At 58.8% G+C, this 21,242-nt stretch overlaps 1 protein-coding gene across 1 annotated transcript; it reads right to left on the minus strand.

Moving 5' to 3' along the window:
* Window positions 1-621: 621 nt before the first annotated feature.
* Window positions 622-21,239, minus strand: R3HCC1L (R3H domain and coiled-coil containing 1 like). Its single transcript, XM_074544197.1, has 11 exons — window positions 21,047-21,239; window positions 16,432-16,540; window positions 15,058-15,202; window positions 12,493-12,812; window positions 11,975-12,445; window positions 5,642-7,070; window positions 1,874-2,049; window positions 1,692-1,762; window positions 1,483-1,578; window positions 1,193-1,333; window positions 622-1,034 (listed from the first exon to the last, which is right to left on the minus strand). The coding sequence occupies exons 1-11, from the start codon at window positions 21,237-21,239 to the stop codon at window positions 979-981; spliced, it is 3,207 nt and encodes a 1,068-aa protein (XP_074400298.1). The 3' UTR covers window positions 622-978.
* Between the last annotated feature and the right edge of the window lie 3 nt (window positions 21,240-21,242).

Genomic DNA, 21,242 nt, shown 5'->3' on the forward strand with positions numbered 1-21,242 from the left:
CGGGGTCATGACCAGCCCCGCTGCTGCCAAGCTGGGGGACAGCCAGGGGACACAGGGCAGCCACATGAGCACTTCAGCGACCGAAAGCATGCAAACTGCTGGTAGTGGTGGTAGAGGAGCATCATCCCCATCCTCACGTCCCGTGAAAGGCCCCAAAACCTCAGAGTCTGCAGAGCTACAGGGTGGGAGTGCTGGGGCACACAGAGCAGTTTTTCAGGTGCTGAGACATGATGCAGAGCAGAGCCAAAGGCAGGTCCCAGGTGCCAGCCTCCACCCAGGGGCAGGGCAGGAAGCCCCCAGCCTGCCATGGCTGGCAGCACGGCCACATCAGAGCCCCATGTGGGGCCGGGAACACGGCCCTGCCCATGCTCTGACAAGGGCCCCGCTGTTCAGGGCTGCAGCTGCTCCGCGGAAGTAAACAGGGCTGCTGCCAGCACATTCCTGCCTGCCGTCCTGCCCGACCCCTCCTGCCTGCACATCCCCCACAGCCACAGGGGACACCCAGCAGCACCTGGGAGGGGTGGACATCCCCACAGCCCGCGGACCATGCGCAGCTGCCCCCGGCACGCACACCCTGCCCCGGTATGAAGGGAACGGGGAGCCACCACCCAGGCAAGCAAATAAAATAAATGGCATTTATTAGCAAAATAAAGGACAGAAACTCTCACTCACAAGGCCCTTCCAGGTGGCCAGGGCCACCCCACACAGCCCCCCATGCTCTCTGCTGAGCTCCCTGCATCCTGCTGCTGCTCCTGCTGCGGCTGGCAGCCTCGGGGGTTCTGCCCTGGGCAGGGTGGGCAGTGCTGCCTGACAGCAACAGCATCCCCACAGCACCAACCAGCCCTCACGCTGCTCAGCCCTCTTGGTGAAGCAGCCCGGTGCTTTTGGACACGGTGCAGAACGTGTCCCAGCTCTGAGACGCAGAGTGCTCTGCCCGCCTGCAGAGAGGGACATGGGCTCAAAGTGCAGCCTCCTGGCTCAGTCCCGGCCCTCCCAGGCATCCTCCCGCTGCTTGTTCTCCAGGCGCTTCCTCTCTGCAGAGACAAGGGGGTCAATGCCACACCCCCACCACCCCACCTCCCTGTGGATGTGGCTGGAGCCCACCCTGCTGCAGCCCCCTCTCACCCAGCACCCTGTGAGACAGAGCATGCAAGAGGAAGGCTCCCCTATACTGCAGCCCCTCCAAACTCACCTTGAGCCTCTTGCAGCTTCCTCCGCTCTGCATCTCGCTGGGCTGGTGTCTGCTTGCTCCGTACCCCCAGGGCACCAATCACCAGCCGCCGGGCCAGGACAGCTGATGTTTCAGGGCGCTCCTTGGCTGGCTGCAGGTACTCTGTGAAGATGGGGGACATTAGTGGGGCCTTCTGCGAGGGACAGGGCAGCTGTGGAGCCGTGCTGGCTGCCCCAACCCTCCCCAGTTATCAGGATGATGTTGCAGCACAAGCAGGATGGCACAAGCTGGCACAGGGCAGCACCACTCACCAGCAAATGCCCTGGCTTTGGCTTTAGAGGCGCGGGTGCCCTGGGACAGTGGGCGCGTCTTCACCATCAGGTGCTTGGTGCTGAGGGCATCGCGTGCTGCAGGAAGAGAGCAGCATGTCCACGTGCAGGGGCAGCCCCACGTCCAGCATCTGGCTGTGGGAGAGGGATGCCTCCTCTCTGCCCATCCCCAGCTGAACCAGGAGCAGTACCTGTTATGGGGCTGGAGAAGATGCCCAGGGCGTGCGTATCATCCACCCATTTAATATCAAAGCCCTTTTTCCTGCCAAAGAGAGGGAAGGTCAGCGAGGCACAGGCACCTGATGGGCAGCCATGTGGAGCAGAGCCCAGGCAGGGAAGCCCAGCACCAGGGACATGGAGCTGGCAGACTCACTGATAGCTGCAGAAGACACGCATGAGATCCTCGGTGCGGAAATCCGCGGGGAAGTCGTAGATCTCGATGACGTGGGGCAGCTCATCGTCGCTGATGTCTGGAGCAGCAGGTTCCGCCCGATAGTAGTTGAAGCGGGGTGACTGCTGGCTCTCCTGGTGCTTCTCACCCCCTGAGAGCTGCAGCAGCAGGAGAGGCACAGCACTGAGCAACCCATGCCCACCTGCTTCACAGCAGTTCCTAACCCGTGGCAAGTTCTCCCCAGAAAGTTGTCCAGACCCCTGCACCCCAGCCCAGCACTGCAGATGGATTCATGGCTTTGAGAATTAGCAGTTATCAACCAGGGCTCTCACACCAGGCACCTGCTTTTCCCATTACCAGCATCCCTTCACTTGCCACGCTCAGCGGCCAGGTCAGGGACATGGTAGGAATGGCAGGGATGAAACAGCACATGCATCTCCAAACACACCTCCCTTCCACAAGGATGTGATGACCTGAAATACCTTAGGGGAAAAACAAGGAGCAGGATAGTAACGCCAGGAGGAAAGATTGATGTCTCTCTGCTACATGGAAGCACCAGGCTCAGCACGCCCTGGCTGCAGCACATGCACTGGAGCAGCCTATCAGCAGCCCAGATGCCAAGATGAAAAAGACAGTGCTCCACTGAGGAGCAAGTTCTGCTGGTTAATCACCTGTGCACCTAGAAATTGATGTTTTATTTCTCATTTGAATTTGTCTGACTTCACTTTCCAGCTGGCAGTTCTTGTTCTGCCTCTCCACCGGATTAAAGAACCCTCAGTCTCTGGTCTCCTCCCCATCACAGCACTTACTAATGTTAATCAAGTCCCTTCTCAATCTTCTTATTGATAAAATGGGTTGTGCACCTTTAGTACCTCACAGCGGGGCACTTTCTCCAGCCCTAAAAGATGATGGCTGTAGAGCTTTTCTACCATGCACATTTTACAGCCTTTATTTAAAAACACAGGCAGCAGCCTCCTGCTGCCACAGCACAAGGGTGCATCCAGCCCCTGTTTCCCTGGGTCCCGCAGCACTGCCAGTGCCAGCTGGTCACCCAGCACCCTGTTCCGCCCAGTGGGCCACCCCGCATCCCATGCTGAACCCTTGCTTTCCAAACCACGCCGTGCCAGTGGCCAAGGGGATTCACTGTCCTGCCTCAGCTGAGACCCCAGGCCAGGTGCAGCCCAAAGGCAGTGACAGCTCCTGTTCCCCTGGAGCGTGGGGCTGGCGTGATGCCAAGGAATGGGCACATAACTCAGATGGGTTCCCACCCCGATCCCCTAAACGATCATAGCAGAGCACACCACGACTGCAAGGTTAGAGTCCATAAATCCCAGCCAGCTCAGTCGATAAAAAGTGCTCATTCCGACAATTTTATGGGGAAGATGGATTCATGGCAGGTAAGGGGGTGCTGCCATAGCAGCTGGATGACGGCGGAGGGTAGAGCTGAGTTATGGAGCTCACGGGAGGAGCCAGCACTGCCAGCAGAGCCTCCTGCCCTGCCATCACCCCCGTGCAGGGCAGCACACCCATCAGGCACCCTGCGCCTGCTCAGGGAAGCAAGGGAGCCATTCCAGGCAGGATAACGCCCTGCAGTGCTGCTTGAGGGAGCAGAGCACTCAGGGAGTGCCAGACAGCGGGGAGATGATTAGAGAGCAGGAGCACAGAGTGCCGGAGCAGCCCTTGACCTTCACAAATCACCAAGTGTGGCGGGGCAGGAAGGACAGGAGCCGTCTGGCAGCAGGGCTCAGCCACGCAGCAGGCACAGCTCAACAGGTCCCCAGCACAGCACAGCCCAGCACAGCACAGCACAGCCCAGCCCAGCACAGCCCAGCCCAGCCCAGCCCAGCACAGCCCAGCCCAGCCCAGCACACAGCATGCCAGCAGCTCCCAGCCATGGGGCACAGCAGCCAGTGGGAGCCACAGTGCGGTCCCCAGCCCTGGCAGGCATCCTAGGGAGGGTACAGATGGATGAGTGCTGATGGATGGACAGACAGACGACAGGGAAAATGATGCCTGTCCATCACATCTCGCTGCCCTCTGAAGACACAGTCCTGCCAGAGCAGGTTGGGGGTCTGTGGCTGCTGGCTGACACCACAGCCCTGGGCACGCACGCATCATGGCCCCTGCCATGCCGCACCGCCTGATGGAGAGTCCACAGAGCCCGCAAGGAAACGGGCACAGTGCTTAATTACTCTGTGTTCAAACTGATTTCTGCTCTGAATTTGTCTGGTTTCAGCTGCCAGCCAATGCTGCTCACTACAGTGGTTTTTTCCTGCTAGATTAAAGAGCCATTCGCTATCAGAAATCTCTCCTCCGCACAGAACGTCATAAATCTTGCTCTCTGCCAGCTCTCTGCATTGCATAAGGATTCGGTTTCGAAGAAGACGTTACTAATTTTCTTGTTCTTTATTTTAATTAACAACAGCTCCATCCTCCCAAGAGCCTGTGCCCTCCCCAAGCAGCTACATCCACCTGCTGGGAGCTCGGAGGGCTCAGGAGGGCTCAGGAAGCATGAGGCGCCATGAATCTGCAGGGGACAAAGATGGCAACTTTTGATAAATCCCTATTTCAGGTTCTTTTTCACCCATTTTGGGAAGCTTCCTGGAAAGCTCAAACTTGTCTCAGAGCTTGTGCACAGGGGAGCCAATAGAGATAGTCCTTGGAGTGAGAGCCTGTACTGCACAGCACAGCCTTGCCTACAGCATCCTATGGCTGCACCTTCCCTGACCTTCCTCCCCTGAGGACAAAGCCATGTCCATGGCACCAGCTGACAGAAAGCCAGTGTCACCTGCACCAGCTGTCTCAGAACATCAGTGCTGTCCTCCTCACACTAGCACTCACCACAATCTCCAGTCTGGAGGGTGAGGGACAGTGGCTCGGGGGAGCACAGCCATGCAAGGATGGGAATACCCCATGTCCTTCCACATCCCCCAAATGCAAGCCCTCTGTGTCCCACTGTCTCAGCACTGTGCCAGGCTCCAAGAGGGCACATCAGCCAGGCCTTGCAGACAAGGCCCCTCCGTAAGGTGCTCTAGAGTTAACCTGTTCCCTTCATACACGCTGTTATCAAGGCACCACCCATCACCTCACACCCTGCTCCCAGCCAAGGATAGGCAGACACTGGATGTAACAATATTAATGTTGTTTGTTTCTTCAGGAAAATTACCAGTTTGACGCTACTGATTTAAAATGCAATAAGGGATATCCAGCCTTGCTGCAGGAACTGAGCTTTCCTTGTGAATGGTGTGGGTCCTGGCACCAAGCAGCCAAGTGTAGTAAATTCAGCAACATGTGTGCAGGAGGGAATGGCAATGAGCCACAGCTGATTAAGAAGCCATAGTTTCGAGGAAACATCCTGTTGCTGTTTCAATGGGAACCCATACATCTCAGCCCATTTTTTTATCATCAGCCCTGGTCTCATAAGGGTGCAGTTGCAGTTTACATTTCAGCAGGTTTTACTGGGCACACCTTAAGTACTACAGAGGAGAAATCACCCCAACCTTCCCCAGCAATGCCGGATGGGATGGGACAGATGGGAACATGGAGATCCCAGGTGTTTTGGGAGCACAGGGGAAGGCTGGCTCTAAGAGCAGGCAGCACAGCCAGCCAGGCTGGCCATGCCCTGGGTGCAGCCCACCCACCCCATGCACTCACCCCAGAGAACACAGGAACACATCCCCCTCATCCCAGCGGGCACCAGCCACCCACCGACCCTGCCAATCCCCACAAACCCTGGCTAGCAGGGAGTACCTCCTCCAGCAGGCGGGGGTCCAGGCAGTCCCCATCATCGTTGAACAGCACATCCCAGCTCTCCTCAGCACCTGGGCTGGTCTGGCTCAGGGTTTCAGCACTGGCACTGCTCTGTCCTTCCGTAGGGGAGCTGCTGTGGAGACCTCTCTCTTCTTTCTCAGCCTCCTGGTGCTTCTGCAGTGAGCCCACATCCTCATCTGGCTTTGCCAGTTCCTTGGCCCAGGATGCAGGTGAGATCCCCTCCATGCCATGGCACAGCTGCTCTAGGGGCACTGGGGGCTCACAGCTTTCCAGAGGTGCTCCCTCCCACGGGCTGCTCTCAGATCCAGCACTGCTATCTGTGCAGGCATAAGTGCTGCCTGCTTCCACTACAGCAGGCACCCGGTCACCCTTCCCTCTGGGACCCCCAGCACCAGCAGTGCTCTCCTCCATGGCAGGCTGGGATGGGCTGCCCATGCCCTGCTGTGGGGTGCTCCCCCCTGGGAGCACTGGAGCATCGCCCATGCTGTCCCCCAGGAACACAGGCTCACAGCTGGCTCCTGGTGCATACAGGGTGCTCTCCCCAGGAACCTCAGCTCTGCCTCCCCACGTCTCCTCTGCCTCTGGCACCCCAGTGGCACAACCCTTGCTCTGCTCTGCCAGGAGAGACCTCTGCTCATCCCTCTCCTCCTGCCTCTCCTCCTCCCAGGTTTTTGGACCCACTGTCTCCTCCACTAACTGGGGCACCCTGCTATGGTTGCCCACCCCTGCTGACTGCAGGACAGCCTCTCCCAGGCTTTGGGAGAGGTCCTCAGCTGGATCTGGGGTGCTGTCCCCCAAGTGCTCCGACATGCCACTCAGGCCTGTCTGACAAACCAGTGTTGGGCTAGCAGCGGGTGTTGGGCTAACGGGGTCATCCCCGGGCTCAGGGGGAGCCTTCACAGCCTCAGCCTGGGCATTCAGTGTGGATGGAGGGTCAGGCTCAGTCCTTATCACCCTGTGGTTGTGGCTGAGCTCTGCAGGTTCTTCATGAGATGCTTTGTCCTGTCTGTCCCTGTGCTGAGCAACAGCTGGATCTGGGCATGGCTCACACACACCGGGCGATGCCTCCAGGCTTTCCAGTGCAACAGGGCAGCTGCCTCTCGTCCTATGGCTGTGCCTGGCAGAGGCTGCCCGCAGCTCCTTTGGGCCGGCATCCACCTTGCTCTCCTTCCTCGCCGCCCTGCCTGCCTGTGTCCTGGCTCGGGGGCTTGGCCTCTGCCCCTCGCCCCTGGCCGGGTCCTGCAGCAGCCGGTGGTTCTGGGGCTCGTGGCGGTGCTCGGCCCCCCGCACGTCCCCTGCCGCTCGCGCCTCTCGCTCCCGCCGCGCTTTGGGCACGTAGAGGGCCATGTCGGGCTTCCTGCGGCGCGCCCGGCCGCCTTCGGCCTCCTGCTGCATGGTGCCACCGTGCCTGCAAGAGAGAACAGCGTCACTGTCCTGCCCGCGGCCCAGCAGCCCCAGGCTGAGAGCACGGGGGGAGCCCTGCCCAGCTCACTGGGTTGGGGTCCCAGCGCCCACCCTGCTCCCTCAGCAACTGGCACACAGTGATCGATTGTGCAGTCCCAACACAGCCCCACAGCAGCGTATCTGCAGACAGAGTTTGGGGCCTGGAGCACCCCACAGCCCTACAGCCTTTGGTGGGGTGCACCAGCTTAGGGGAAGCAGGGAAATCCTGACAGAACCACTGGCCCAGCTCCAGCAGCTGCTACCTGGGACCCTCAAGCCCAAGGGACCAGTGTCTGCAGCTGAAGCAGAACACCAAGACCACGCACTACTCAGCCATCAAAAACCACAGAGAAGCCTGAGGCAGCCACAGAACAACAGAAAGCAAATCCCAGCGCAGGGATACCCTGGCACAGGACCATGGCATGATGCAGCCCTGCTCACCTGCTGCCCCATCCCAACAGAGATTTATTTTTCATCATCTTTGGCAGAAGCAGGCACACCACAAGCGGCCAGGCCCCCTGCCCCATAAATATGCATCAGACAGGGTTTATGGAGACGGATGGTGCGGGGGGCTGCACTGTGGTTGAGGGGAAGGCAGAGTGGGGCTGGGCTGGGGCCCCATGATTAATCACTGCCCACTCTGTTTAGGGGGATTCATCACAGGCCGCTGTCAGGTAAATCACTGGAAAAACACCTCTTCAGTAATTAATGTGAAGTGACGGATGGACAGCCCCTGGGCCCATTAATCTGGACCATCAGCGCCGACCGAGATTATGAATGTCAGGATGCATAAACTGCCGGCAGATCAATAGGGCCAGGAACCCATCCAAGGCTCTCATTTCCGAGGCACCTCCGGTGCATTAGGCTCCCCTGCACAGAGCCCCTGACCGAGGCGCGAACGCTCCCCGTGGCCCCGCACCAACAGCAGCAGTGGTGCCAGCAAGGCGAGGGGAGGCCAACCACGGCTGCAAAGTGGCTGGGCTGCCCACGCCACACAGCATCATCCCCTCTGTGATGGATGGACAGACCTTTGCCTTGGCATGATGGATGAGTCTCCCATGGCTCTCTGGAAACCACTGGAAAAGCCCAGCAGGGCACTACCCCCAGTACGACCGCAGTGCCTGTGCCTGCACCTCATGCTGCAAGTGGGCAGGAACAGGAGGTGCAGGAACAGGAGGTGCAGGCATGGATGCTGTGATGATGCTGAGCACCATCCCAGGGCTGCCCCAACCATTTTTCTGTCTCCGTAGCTCTTGTCATTTTTCCCCCCCTCTTTGATACACTAATTTTGCTGGCAGAACGATCCCCTTTATCTTTATCGACCGCAAGAAAGGAATGTATCCTACAAACCTTCCAAGGACTGGATTAGTCATTTTTCAACACTGAGGCATTATACATTTTCTCACCAAGTGGCAGCCCAAGTGCCAAAGGGGAGGGGGCACTGGAAGCCCCCCTGGCACCACCATTTCCAACCACAGATAGCTTCCAACTGCACTGAAGCATGATCTGCTGAAGGACTCTTCCCAGCCAAGCCCAAGAGTCCCAGGCCATGGCTCATTGCTGAAGGAGTTGTGGGGGTCAGTGATCTCCCCAGGCTCTCCTTCCCGACAATTCCCAGCACGGGGAGCAACCAGAAGCAGCATTGCTCCATGCAGATCCCATGTCACCTCCAAGAGCCTTTGCACATAGGATTTATGGGCTCCTCAAAAACCTGCCATTCACCTTGCCTCACCCTCCAAAGCAGATGGTGCAGCATTAGCCAGACGGCTGGTGCTGGGAGCATCCTCTCCCTGCACAGCTTTGCCTCTGCCTGCCACACACTGCTGGGGAGGAGCTGCTTCCTGCAGCCTGGGAAGAGGCACAGCAGGGTGGTAGATGACCCACACTGGCAGGGACGCTGCAGCGCTTTGTTTTTTCCCCACAGGGCAGCACAGCCCCTGCCCCCAGCCTATCAAACACTTCATCAATGCCACAGCCACGGGTCAGCACCAACTAATTTCATGCTCTGGGAGGCAGAGCAATGGCCCTGGCTTTGGGTCTCATTCACACTACACTAGGCAGGGCAACCCTACCACTTCCAGAGTCTGGGACCAAGCCTGCCCCACAAAGACAGGCAGCAATGAGCAGTGCATCCCCAAAAAGGCCTGTGCTGCCCCAGATGCTGTCTTGTTTCATGGACCTGCCTAGCAAAACAACTCAGCACTCCGGCACCAAGCAGGGAAAGGCCATGACACCATGGCAAAAGCGGTGATGGGAGTGCTGCCCAGCTGTCTCCCACGTAAAGCCCACCAGCCCAGCACAACACAGCCTAGCATGGCCAGGAGAGTGCTGGATCATCAGTCAGGAGGCAGCCAGAGCTCCCTGAAGGCACAGGCTCCTCTCACACTGTTCCCAGGAACACAACAATCTGCTCACAGGGAGCCTGTGCTCATGGTATGCATTGGTGAGGTCTCAGCGAGCTGCCTGCTCAAGTGCCAGCCTGTGCTTCTCCTCTATCGAACATCTGCAGCACACATGGGCAGCATCTTCTCCCTGACTTCTTCTCCTGTCCCGTCGAGGGAAGGACCCCACAAGCAAGAGCAAGCCAGCCAAGAGCGTGGGAACAGGCAGGGATGCTGCTGGGCTGTGGTGCTCATGTGGAACATGGCAGCTCCTGGAGAAGTCCCAGTGCCACACAGCACCCTCTCAGCAGGCTGCTGCATTTCCTGGCAGGGAGCTGTATTTTTAGCCTTCGAGGTTTCTAATTCCACCCAATCCATATTCCCATCGATAGAGCAGATAACCTTAAAGCCTTGGCAGTGAACAGGGATGGCAACAGTGGGGGACCAGGAGCCTTGGGGGACCTCACGCAGCCTTGGCATGCAGCTCGCACACCACAATGTCACTCTTTACAGCCTGCAGCAGATTGGGCCCTTTGAAGGGGAAAAAAATAACTACAATAACAAGATTAATAAAAAGGCAGGTACAAGGAGATTCTAAACAGCTCCACTGGGGAACCTCACACTTGCAGGACTCATCCCATGCCAGGCACGTGCCATGGCACACTTACCAACTGCACAACCAGCCCCTGGCAGCCCGGACAAGGACTGTCAGAGGTTTTGGCTGCCCTGCACCTCTCCTGCTCCCAGCAGAGCTCCAGCCCAGGCCACCTGGCTCAACAGCAGCAACAGGGCCAGGAAAGGACCTGGATACGTGGTGGAGACAGAGCAAAGGCATGAACACAGCCACTGGCACAGGGCAAAGCAAAGCATTCAAAGAGCAAAAGGCTGCATCCACAGCTTTTTAAGGCGTCCTGTCCCCTGCTGCCAGGAGAAAGAGCTCTCCAGCAGCCACACAACACTGTCTGTGTGAGGAGGTGTCAATAGCATCAAAGGCACTGAGATTTCAATCGTGCCTTTCACTTGCAATACTCTTAGGAGACACCTGGAATAGATGCTCTTAGGAGATACCTGGAAGAAGAGAAGGGGAACATTCCAGACAGGAAGATGATTTGAAAGTCAATAGTGTCCCCTCACAGCTGCAGGGGGGCATGGGAGAGGGAAGGGACAACAAACCAGCAGAAGGAGTTAACAGCCAGAATGCTAAGGGGAATACAAAGGACTTTACAAATATAACCAGGCAGAATCAGCACAAAAGTGAAAAGGTCTATTAATAAACAAGGAGGGAGAGAAAATTAATGATGTCTCAAAAATAAAGATGACTCAAAAGGGAAAAATCACTGTTTTTAAACAGAAAAATGCAAATGAGGCAGAGGCCTTGCAAAAACAGCTGCAGCAAAAGCAAAAACAGTATGTCCACACAGACACAGTCACCTGGCCAGCCTGGCCAGTGCAGAGATGAACCTATTAACCTGCTGACACACAGTGCCAAGGAGAAACCAGGGCCCGAGCGATGGGTACAGCCAACAAGGCTCTGGTTTTCTCTGCAAGAAAGAAAACACAACCAGAGCTGAGAACAGGACAAACCCTGTTCCTATCCTCAGTGCAGAACAAAACTGGCAGTTAAAGGAGCCAGCATACCTGCACAATGAATGAGGGACATTGGCTTGCCCAGAGCTATTTCAGAAGAATCACTGGGCAAAGCTTTTTGGTGAGGCAAGCAAGAGCCAACTTAGCTGAACTTCAGGGTCTCGTTTTACAGCATCTCTCAAACCTCTACTTGAATAATGAATTGTCATTAGATGATACTGAGCAGTGAGCTGTTGTAAACACCATCCAGAGAAGACGCCGTTGAAAGGATCCAAGAAATGTAAGCAGGAAACAAAGCAAGACCTAGCCTGGGAAAATGAAGTTAAAATAACCCAAAGTAGCTACCCAGGGAGCAAGAGCAGCTTGAAAAGCAAGGCCCAGAGCCCTCCAGTGCACTTACACCAGGAAGCAAGTGACTGGGATGACCACCCTAAAATGTGCAAGAGGCGTATCTGGTCACCAGCATCGTGCCATGGGCCACAGCAGGCAGCACACAGAACCACAGGTGGTGTGAAGGATACACGAGGACGCCAGGGGCCTGCAGGCAGCCATGAAAGGCAGTGCCCAGCACGTGTGAGCAGCAGACACCTGTTTTACACGGCACGGCTGAGTGGCGCACCGAGCACCCAGGAACGCGTGCAGCTCTCCTGCACCCAAGGGCTGACACACGGCCCTGTGACTGTGCTGGGAGAGCTATGGGGTCTGCAGCGGGCCCTTATCCGGCATCCCGGGGGCTGCCTGCCGGCGGACTGGGGAGGACGGGCTTCAGCCGGGGATCAGCGCTTGGACAGGGCGAGGGGAGCAGGGCTGGGGACAGGGAAGGGACAGGGGATAAGGATCAGGGCTGGGACACCAGGGTGAGGGAGAGCGGGGCAGCGCCGGGAGCGGCCAGGGTGCGCACCTCTGGCCGCTGTGCCCCGGTACCGAGCGCCCCGCCGCGCCGGGCCGTGCTGGGCCGCGCCGGGCCGCCCGCCAGGCCGCCGCCGTTACCCGTGGCCGCGCCGGGTCCCCCGTCGCTCCGCGCCGCGCCGCCGCTTCCGCCGCGCCGAGCCCGCCCCGCCGAGGGGAGCGCCGGGACCTGTAGTGCGGCACCGGCAGCGCGGCCCCGCGCCCGCCCCGCCCCGTCGCCACTCCTCCCCGCGGCCCCGGCCACTCGGGCCGGTGCCGCCGGCGCTCCTCTCCGCGGCCCTGGGCACACGGGCCCGTACCGCCGCTCCTCCCCGAGACCCCGGGCACTCGGGCCGATACCGCCGCTCCTCCCCGCGGCCCCGGGCACACGGGCCGGTACCGCCGCCGCCGGGGCGCACCGTGCTCTGCTCGGCACCACGGGCGGCCACGGTGCCGCGGCGGGCCGTCCTGCCCCGGCAGCAGCCTGCAGCCGCAGGAAGGAGGCTCCGTGGCTGGGGTGGTGGGTCACACAGCGGGCGGGAGCCGTGGTGCTCGCTGTGACCGGGCGGGCACACGTGGGGACACCGCTCTAGGAAGGCTTCGGGCCAGCCGGTGCGGCGGCCCGAAGTTTGGCCGATGGGCAGCGGGCCCGCTCCCCGCTCCAGGACCTCCTTGCTACAGAGCCGAAGCTCTCCGATGCAGTTTCCGTCCGGCTGTATCCCAGCCAGCTTCATGGGGGGTACCGGAGGTGATCCGGGCAGAGCAATGTCCCACGGCGTGCACGCTGCTGCCTGTGCGGGGCCGGGCAGCCGGGGGCCGGAGTGGCTTCTGCAGCTCCCTCTGGACTGAAGCTGCCGAGGGACAGGGGAACAGTCACTGGCCACCCTGGCAAGGTGCCACTGAGGCATCACACACAGCGTCCCTGAATGGAGCTATGCCGAGCACCTTATCCCTCCTTAGGTGCACTTACAAGGCTGGGACTGCTGATGCCTGAAGTCTGGGATACCCTGAAGTACTCGGACCTTCCTGAGTGCCCAGGGTGGGTCCCAGCACAGCCCCAGGGGCTCAGACTAGGGTATGTCCAGTCATCCCACGTCAGACAGGTGCCCCTGCTCAGGGCAAGGAAAGCTCACGTCAGGCAGGGCCACGCAGCATCCCCTGGAATCGGCCCCTCTCCAAGCCTCATGTGGCACACAGGGGACCATGTTCCCTCTCACAGGTAATCGATGGCAGCAGATCCTGATCGCTTTCATTATTATTATTTTCTTATGCATGTGCGCACAGGAGATTTATCGCCAGCTATGGAGGCAAAATCAATTATTCATGTTATAAATTAGAAAATGATTTATGTTTGTGGGAGGCCAAGCAGCGTGGAGCCCCTGGCCACGTGGGAGCTGGGTTTGTCTGGGAATGGCACCAGACAGCCCCTGCCAGCACTTACCTGCTTTCTCCATCCCTTCTGTTCCTTGGGTGCCCTACCCAGGGATGCCCCCATCCTGTCACAGGGTGACCCAAGGATGGTGACTGGCAGGCAGCATCCAGCCTCTCCCACTCTGTAAATCCAGGTGTGAGAGCACAAAGAAGGTTGGGGACTGCCATGGCCCGGTCACCCTGGCCAGTGCAACAGAATGATGCTCCACAGCAGTTTCCATGGCAGCAGTAAAACAGTCCAAGCACTGCAAGGTGTGGGCTGCAGAAGGACCCCCTTCTTTTTGTCCACTAGAAACAGAATCTCATGTCCTCTCCAGCCTCAGCCACTGTGTCTGTGCTTCTGCTTCCCTCAAAGGACACGTTGGTACCCTCCAGATTGCCACCCATGGGGACAGAAACCCACTGCATCACTAACACCCCTATGCTCCCCAGGAAAGGGCAAATGGGTCAGGGCATCCCACCTGAACTGGTCCCTGAGCTACCCCAGAATACTACTGTAGGGTTTGGCTTGACTATGGCTCAGCTTCTCCTGGGCTAGAGTGGTCTGAGGGGTCCTGGGAGTCTTGCCAGGCATGGAAATCCCACTCCCTAAAGGCTGACTCTAGTTCCGCGTAGAGCAGGGTGGCACTGGGCTCCCACTGCTCCCAGTTTTGGGCAGGGGTCACCTGTTGCTGCCTGCTCTGCCCCCAGCCCGGCCATGCTGGTGGGAGCTCCAGTATCCCATCAGTGGTCCCAGTGCCTCGGTCCAAAACCCGCTGCCCATGCTGTGTACCCAGCGGAGTGAATGCCGGGAACCAGCAGCCGCTCTCTGCTGATAACTGGGATTGTTCTTGCTTCTGAAGAGTCTTGATCTAAAGCTGCCATGTCTGTGCCTCCCAGGGGACAGCACAGCAAGCCGGGAGCTGCTGCCTGGCTCTCCTTGTCTGTTTATCTGCAGCTGCATCAGCTGGGGCCATGGGGAGGCACATGCTGAAAGGAGCAGTGCAGGAAAGAACGGAGCTGTTGGCAGCCCCAGATCTGGGGCTGATTTCAAGTGAGCTCTGCATACAGCTCCTGCTTGCACAGCATCGACTGGCTTGAGCCCTGGCCCTTGGAATGGAAAGGACAGCATGGGGCAACCTCAGCTCTCCCTGACCTCCTTTCTCTGTGAGCCCTGGAGCCTCTTCCCAGCCCCCAGAGAGCCTGCCAGTTCCTGTGACTCCCGGGGCTCTCAGGGAGCTGAGAACTTGCGGGCTCAACATGCTCTGGGGGTGTCAGGGGGGCAGGGCAGGGCTGCTCCTCCCTGGCTCCTTGCCAGGGTTTGAGCAGGAGGAACATGGACAACCAGGCGTGGTCCGGGGACAGGGAACCACCTTGTCCACAGCCAAGGCTGTTGCATCCATATCAGACCCCAGCCAGTCCTGGGGACCCTCTGGGACCACACATGGGTGCAGAGAGGTCCCTGGTTGCTCTGCTCTAGTCCTAAAGGACCCAGACAACCCAAGCAGTTCAGAGAACTACCACCTGGAGCCCCACCAAGCTGTGGGCAGACGGAATGAATGAACCACCTTCTGGGGCTGAGCATTGCCTCAAGCATCTTGCAGCACCCTGGTCCCAGGGAGCACAGGGTTGGCCCGTGCTCGTGTGAGCATCCCTCTGATTTATTGCTGCAGAGCAAATGCTTACAGAGTGCTTCTGGCAGAGAAAAGCTCTGGGGAACCGCAAGGGGTGTGCAGGAACAACAGGGGAATCGGCTGTCAGCTCCAGGGGCAGGCAGAGCACCCGCAGCCCTGGGTCCCTCTCCCGTGCCTGGCCAGGGAACACGCTCAGCCTGTGGGGAGGGGACTGCAGAGAGCTCGGGGCTGGGGTGGGTTGGATCTGCTTTGCATTATCGCACGCAGCCCCTGCGGCTCGGCGGCTGTGACGGCGCTGGGCAGGGCAGGGCAGGGCGCTGCGGGCAGGGAAGCGGCGCGGCCCGAGCGCTGTGGGCTGCTGTGCAGGGGGAGCCGCGCTCTCCTGCTCCTGTTCTCCCGCACATCGACAATGAATAGGCACAGGAGGCAGCGCTTGTGCTGCAGGAATCAATACTGCTCCAGGAGCGGCCTGGGTGCTCCTCCCTGCGCTCCCGTGGGAGCCATCCCCAGCGTCTCTCCCACAGCTACCGCTGCAGCCTCCTTCGCTGCTGCCTGGCTCTCCAGCACTGAGCAGGACCTGCAGCACAGGGGTGACAGCACCGGGGCTGGGGAGCTTGCTAACCTGGATAGCCTGGATAGCCTGGCTCCTTTTGGAGAGGGGGGGAATACAAAGGAGAGGCCTCTTGTGACAGATCCAGGTTTTATGTTGACTCCAGTTGGCTCCCATCAGCGCCCACTCTGCCAGTCCCTAGAAGGTACCAGGGCGCCCTGGCTGGCTCTAGCAGGCACAGATGCTGCCAGCAGGTGATTTCTGCCCAGCAGTGTTCAGGGATGTTACAACCTGAAGCAGCTCCCAATCTCACCCAGCACTGGCTGTGGCAGAGCTGCTGCATCCAGTGCCAGCCCTGCCCCATGGGAAGGAACTCCACTGCTTTTGATAAGCTTTAATTGATTCATCAATGGGATCCACTTGGAGCTGATAAATCTTTCAGGAGTCCTGGCAGAGTAGGCTGAGCCGTGCAGGCTGGGCATTCCCCTGCCTCCTTGCAGCTGCACGGCTTCTCTGAAGCAGCTGGCTGCCCCAAGTGTTTCCTGCCAGTCCCAGCTGGCTGCAAGCAGCACCCCAGGTTCCCTCTCAGCCTGTTTGCTCTTTCCCAGCCAGGGATGCTGTCTGGGAGGGCTGAGCACAGTCTGATGCCTCCACCCTGCTGATATCCCTTGGCCAGGGAGCCCCATCCCAGTGCTTCTGGGGAGGGACAAAATTGTCCTTGGCTGAGAAGAGCTAATGGTTCCTCGCTCCATCACAGCACCAGCCAGGTCCTTCCTCTGTCTTCCTGTCCCTTCTCCTGGCATGGGACAGGGCAGTCCCCAGGCTGGGCACTGCTACAGGTGCATGTCCACACCAGACATAGCTCTGGGATCCCACGGGGACAAGTCCAGCTCGTCCCATAGGGCCTCGTCCTGCAGGGGGTGGTGGAAGGCTCTGACTCCCCCACGCTGTGTCCCAGCAGGTAGGAGGGAAGCAGGGACAGCGACTGCGAGCAGGAGGCAAGCACAGGCGGATCCGGTTACAGGCAGCACGGGGCAGAGATAGGCAGAGAACAGCAATGCAGCAAAAAGGGCTTTTAGTGATAATAAATAATTAACATTTCTAATGATGTCCCGGCGACAGGAAGAGTCCAAGCGGGGACCCGGGGGCACTGTGCACGGTGACAGGAGAGGCTGGGGACCGTGCGGGGTGCAGGGAGGCTGTGCAGAGACAGGGGCTGGGCTGTGAGAGAGCTGCAGGGCTGGGGGTCCCAGGGCAGGGGCTGGGCACCCCTGGAGACCCCTGGAGACCCCTGGGTGAGCAGTGCCTGGGATCCAGCATTCACACCCTGCTGCTGCCAAGGACACAGGAAACCTGTGAGGAAGAGGATTGGATTAATCTGGAAGGAGACTAGATTAAACAAACTTGGGGGTTAACGTGACTTTGGTGATGGTAATGCCTTCCCAGGGTTTGCTGGGTGCCCAGGGAGCACCTGAGAGGGATTCCTGCTGGCAGCAGGAGGGGACTGGGGAAGGGGGCTGGGGGAAGAAGCTCACAGGGAGCCGCTGAGATGGGTGACAGTCACCAGGTCACTGCCAGCCATGGCACAGAGACCCCACGCTGAAAGGTGTCCAGGGCACACGGGAGCAGTGTGATGGTCTGGGGTGCAGGACCAGAGACAGAGGAGGTCTGTGGGCAAGACAGGAGATCAGACACTGCTGGACAATGGCAGGGAGGGGACAGCAGGGACAAGAGGGATCAAGCAAGCAGCCATCTGAGCATGGGAGTCCATCACTGTGAGCCACCACACAACGGGCACTCAGACATGGGAGAGGCAAAGCAATCCTAGGAGGAGCCAGGAAGGCATTTCTGGCAGGACTGGGCACTTGCTTTCATGCCTGCCTGGGCCCCAAGGGACCTGCCTGTGCTGGAATCAGCCTGGAAGAGGAGCAGAGGTACCATGGGGCTGCCAGGGAGGCAGAGCCCAGGAGACTTGTGAAGGGAGGACAGCGACTCGTGCCCAGCACAGTGCAAGCTGTGGGGAAATGGAGCGCTCACTATAAATATATCAGCAGGGTAAACGCCAGGGAGGAGGAGAGCTATTTCAGCTAAAAGACAACATTAGCACAGGAACAACTGTGGATAAATTATCCATGAATACATTTACAGTGGAAATTACACCCTTGGAGCAGGGATGTCCCAGCACAGCCCCTCCAGAGAAAAAAGCAGTGCCAGGCAAGAGCCAGGACCGACTTGGCAGCCGAGGGACGCGCAGCGTGCTGTGGTGGCAGTGTGAGCCCTCTCCTTGTGTCAAAAAGCAGCAGGGGTATATGATGGGATGTTTGCACATCACTGCATGCACGTGTGAGTGCAGGTGTGTGTGTGTGCATGGTCTGCACACACATTTGGGTGGCACACTAAGTGCTCACACAGGCAGAGGGGGTGGCTGCTCACAGACTGTTGTGTGTGTGCATGTAGGTGCTCGTGAGTGTGCTGGCAGTGTGTGTGTGTGTGCTGTGCACCCAGCACCCTGTGTGCAGGTGTCTGGCCCTCATAATGCTCTAGAAAGGGGAATGATGGCTCCAGTGAAGTATCCTGGATGTTAGTGCCTTCAGTCAGCATTCCTGTGCTCACCTGCACCCTATTTGTATTGCACCATCTGAAATTTGCTGGAGGACATTTGCTGGATGAGTGCTCTATGAATCCAGCTGATCCTGGGTGGATTCTTGTCCCTGATCCTAGGTGGATTCCCTCCTGCTCCCAGAGCAGTACTGTCCCTGGCACTGCCACCACAGAGGCTTACTCTGCTTGGCAGTACCCTGTGCCACCCTTCTGCCCACTGCAATGCAAGTACGGGGCAGACTGGTCCCCACCTTCCTGCTGCCTTGTCCCCAGGGAGAGCCTGGGGTGGCAGATGAGCCACCAGGCAGAGGGTCACCAAGAATCAGGACTGCTGGCTTTAGGAGAGTTCCCATTCCCTGGGAGCTGGGTCAGCATGGATGGGGCCCCAGGAGCAAGGGCCAGGGGAAACTGGGACATATTAGTCCTGGGGATGGGAAAGGGAGGTCCCAGATGTGCAAAGAGGTGGCTGGTACTCATGCTGGCCCCAGCTCAGCAGATGAGCCTTCCCCCTCCTTCACACAGCCCTCAGTGGAGCGCAGCATCTCCCTTCCCCCCGCAGCGTGTCTGGCTGCTGCTCGCTCTAATTTCCTGTGCATTGTCCCCATCACCGTGCCACCATTCCCTGCACGTCCCACCCCCTCCGTGCACCACACTGCCAGGCTCCCTGTGCCCCAACGCCTGCGCCCTACCTCACTGCTCTGCAAACATCCCTGCCACTGTTCTCATGCATCCTAGCTCGTTCCACTGACGCTCCGTGCTTCCCTCTGCAGCCCTTTGCAGAGAGCTCTGTCACACCCCAAGGTGCCTGCCCCATTATGGCCCCAGTGTGGATGCATCCAGAGGGGTGGGATGGAGACATCTAGGGCAGCACAGGGCCCAGGAATGGGTGCAAGGATGTTTCTTATGGCTGTGGCTGTTGTTGTACCAAGGCGTCTGCTGGCTGCAAAGAAATATCCTGGCAAGGTGGCAGCATCCATGGCAAGGGCACTGATGAGCTCCAAAAGCAGCTATTGGGGAACACCCTGCAGCCCCAGGAGTGGAAAACCACCCTGCTGGGTGCCAGCAGCAGTGCCTGGGGGCTGCAGTGGGCAAGGTGCTCTCGGCCCGTGTGTCCTGCTGGCACTCAGCACGTGTGTGCTCACAGGGAGCTGGGGGGTAAGCACACCCCAGGGACACGGTGTGTGCACCTGCGGGGCTGCACGTATGTGTGTATAGCACCGTGTGCCCAGCCGTGCCCTGTGCCATGCACACACCAATGCACATGCACAGCTGTACGGCTGCGAGGCTGCACAGCTGCAAGGCTGCATGGCTGCACAGCTGCATGGCTGCACGGCTGCACGTGTGCTGCACTGGCACACCGGCAGCCCCACCTGTGTGTGCTCGTGGCCAGTGCCAAGCCCCGCTGTGCTGGCATGCTGGGTTTAGAGCCCCAGGGAGCCGGTGTGCCCGGTGCCATCCACAGTCCTGGCATGCTCGAGCTGGCTGCCTGCTGGCATGTGTGTTTGCTGTACCTGCCAGTCAGGGGGAGGGCAGTGGGAGCCAGCCTGCAGTTTGTACAAATAATTATCCGGGTGTTACCAAAGCTGGGATGAGGGAGCAGCTCGGCAGGAGGGGTGCTCACCCTGAGTGCACACACACTCATGCAGGGGTGCAGCTGGGCATGGGCTGTGGACACTGGCAGGCACAGCACACCCACAGCACTCACAGGAGCACACAAGCATGGCATTGCACATGTGTGGTGGTCACACTTGGGTTTGCTGGGCATCGTGGCTCAGCATGGCAAATGCAGAGAGCTGGTGTGGTTCCTTCCTCATGGCAGTGCCCTGTAGCAGGCTCCCTGTGCCTGGATGCCAACATTCTGGCTGTGAGGACCCTGCAGCAGGCAGCCACGCAGCAAGCCTGGTGCTCAGCCAGGCACCCTGCAAGAGGGAGTCGTCAGCAATGAAATAAAGGGGTATTTGATGGCTGTATGGAAGCACCTTTGTGGGAAACAATCACTGGGACTGGAGAGCTCTTGAATCTAGCAGTGAAAGAAGAACGAGGAGCAACAGGCAGAAGCTGTAGCCAGACATGTTCAATGAGAAATAAGGGCTTTAGCAGAGGAGGTGATTAGCCACTTGAAGCAGCCAGAGTGGCATGAGTTCCTGCTGTCTTCCAACATGTCTCTGCTGCTGTCTCTCACAGTGCTCACAGACCCAGACTCTGTGCTGTGAGCACTGTGAATGTGCCACACTAGGGTGACCTGGTAGTGCTGTCCCAGTCCCCACCACAGCCACTTTGTGCTTCCAGAGACACACAGAGAGCTCTGTGCCCAGCCCCTCAGAAAAACAGGCTGGGAAAGGCAGGCTTGCACAAATGCCATCGTGCCTGGGGCATCCACTGGCTACAAGTTTTTGGGCAAGTCAGTGCCTTGCATGACCTAAGATGAGGCCTTTCTTGGAGTTCAGGCTGGCTGCCATGGCACAGCCACCCCTGGGGCCCCTGCAGAGAGAGATGGTGATGTGCAGGGTGATGACACAGGCAGGTGCTGACCCCTCGGGGTGTGGCTGAGTGTTGGATTCATAGAACAATAGAATGGTTTGGGATGGAAGGGACCTTAAAGACCATCTAGTTCCAATCCCCCTGCCATGGACAGGGATGCTGCCTACTAGATCAGGTACCCAGGACTCCATCCAACTTGGCCTTGAACATTTCAAGGGATGGGTCACCTAAAACTTCTCTGAGCAACCCATTCCTGTGTCTCACCATTGTCATTGTGAATAATTTCCACCTAACATCTTATCTAGATCTCCCCTCTTTTAGTTTAAAACTGTTCTCTCTTGCCCTTCCAAGATAGTGTTGCACCAGGGGCGTGCCCAGCTCCGCTCTCTTTCCTCCTCCTGTGCCCGACCTCCGCCGCCCCCAGTGCGGGTCAGGCCCCTGGTTCTGCTCGGTTCATCACGCCAGCGGCCCTTGCAGGAGCTGGGGAGCCGTGCCCAGCCATGGCCCGAGTGCTTCCCACGCAGCACCCCGGAGTGCCCGCAGCGAGCCGGGACACGCTGCCCGCCGTGGCCGTGCAGCTCTCTCGGCCGTGGCTCCGACATTCC

Source organism: Zonotrichia albicollis, chromosome 7 (genome assembly GCF_047830755.1).
Source record: "Zonotrichia albicollis isolate bZonAlb1 chromosome 7, bZonAlb1.hap1, whole genome shotgun sequence".
NCBI lineage: Eukaryota > Metazoa > Chordata > Aves > Passeriformes > Passerellidae > Zonotrichia > Zonotrichia albicollis.

What these genes read in the sequence shown, in the direction of transcription:
- R3HCC1L (XM_074544197.1), bottom strand. Translation starts at nt 21,239, where the DNA reads ATGTCGGAGCCACGGCCGAGAGAGCTGCACGGCCACGGCGGGCAGCGT. An exon ending in GACGAGCTGGACTTGTCCCC is followed by an intron (nt 15,203 to 16,431) that starts GTGGGATCCCAG and finishes CCCTCCCCACAG; the next exon opens with GCTGAGCGTGTTCCCTGGCC. An exon ending in CTTCTCCAGCCCCATAACAG is followed by an intron (nt 1,579 to 1,691) that starts GTACTGCTCCTG and finishes CTCTTCCTGCAG; the next exon opens with CACGCGATGCCCTCAGCACC.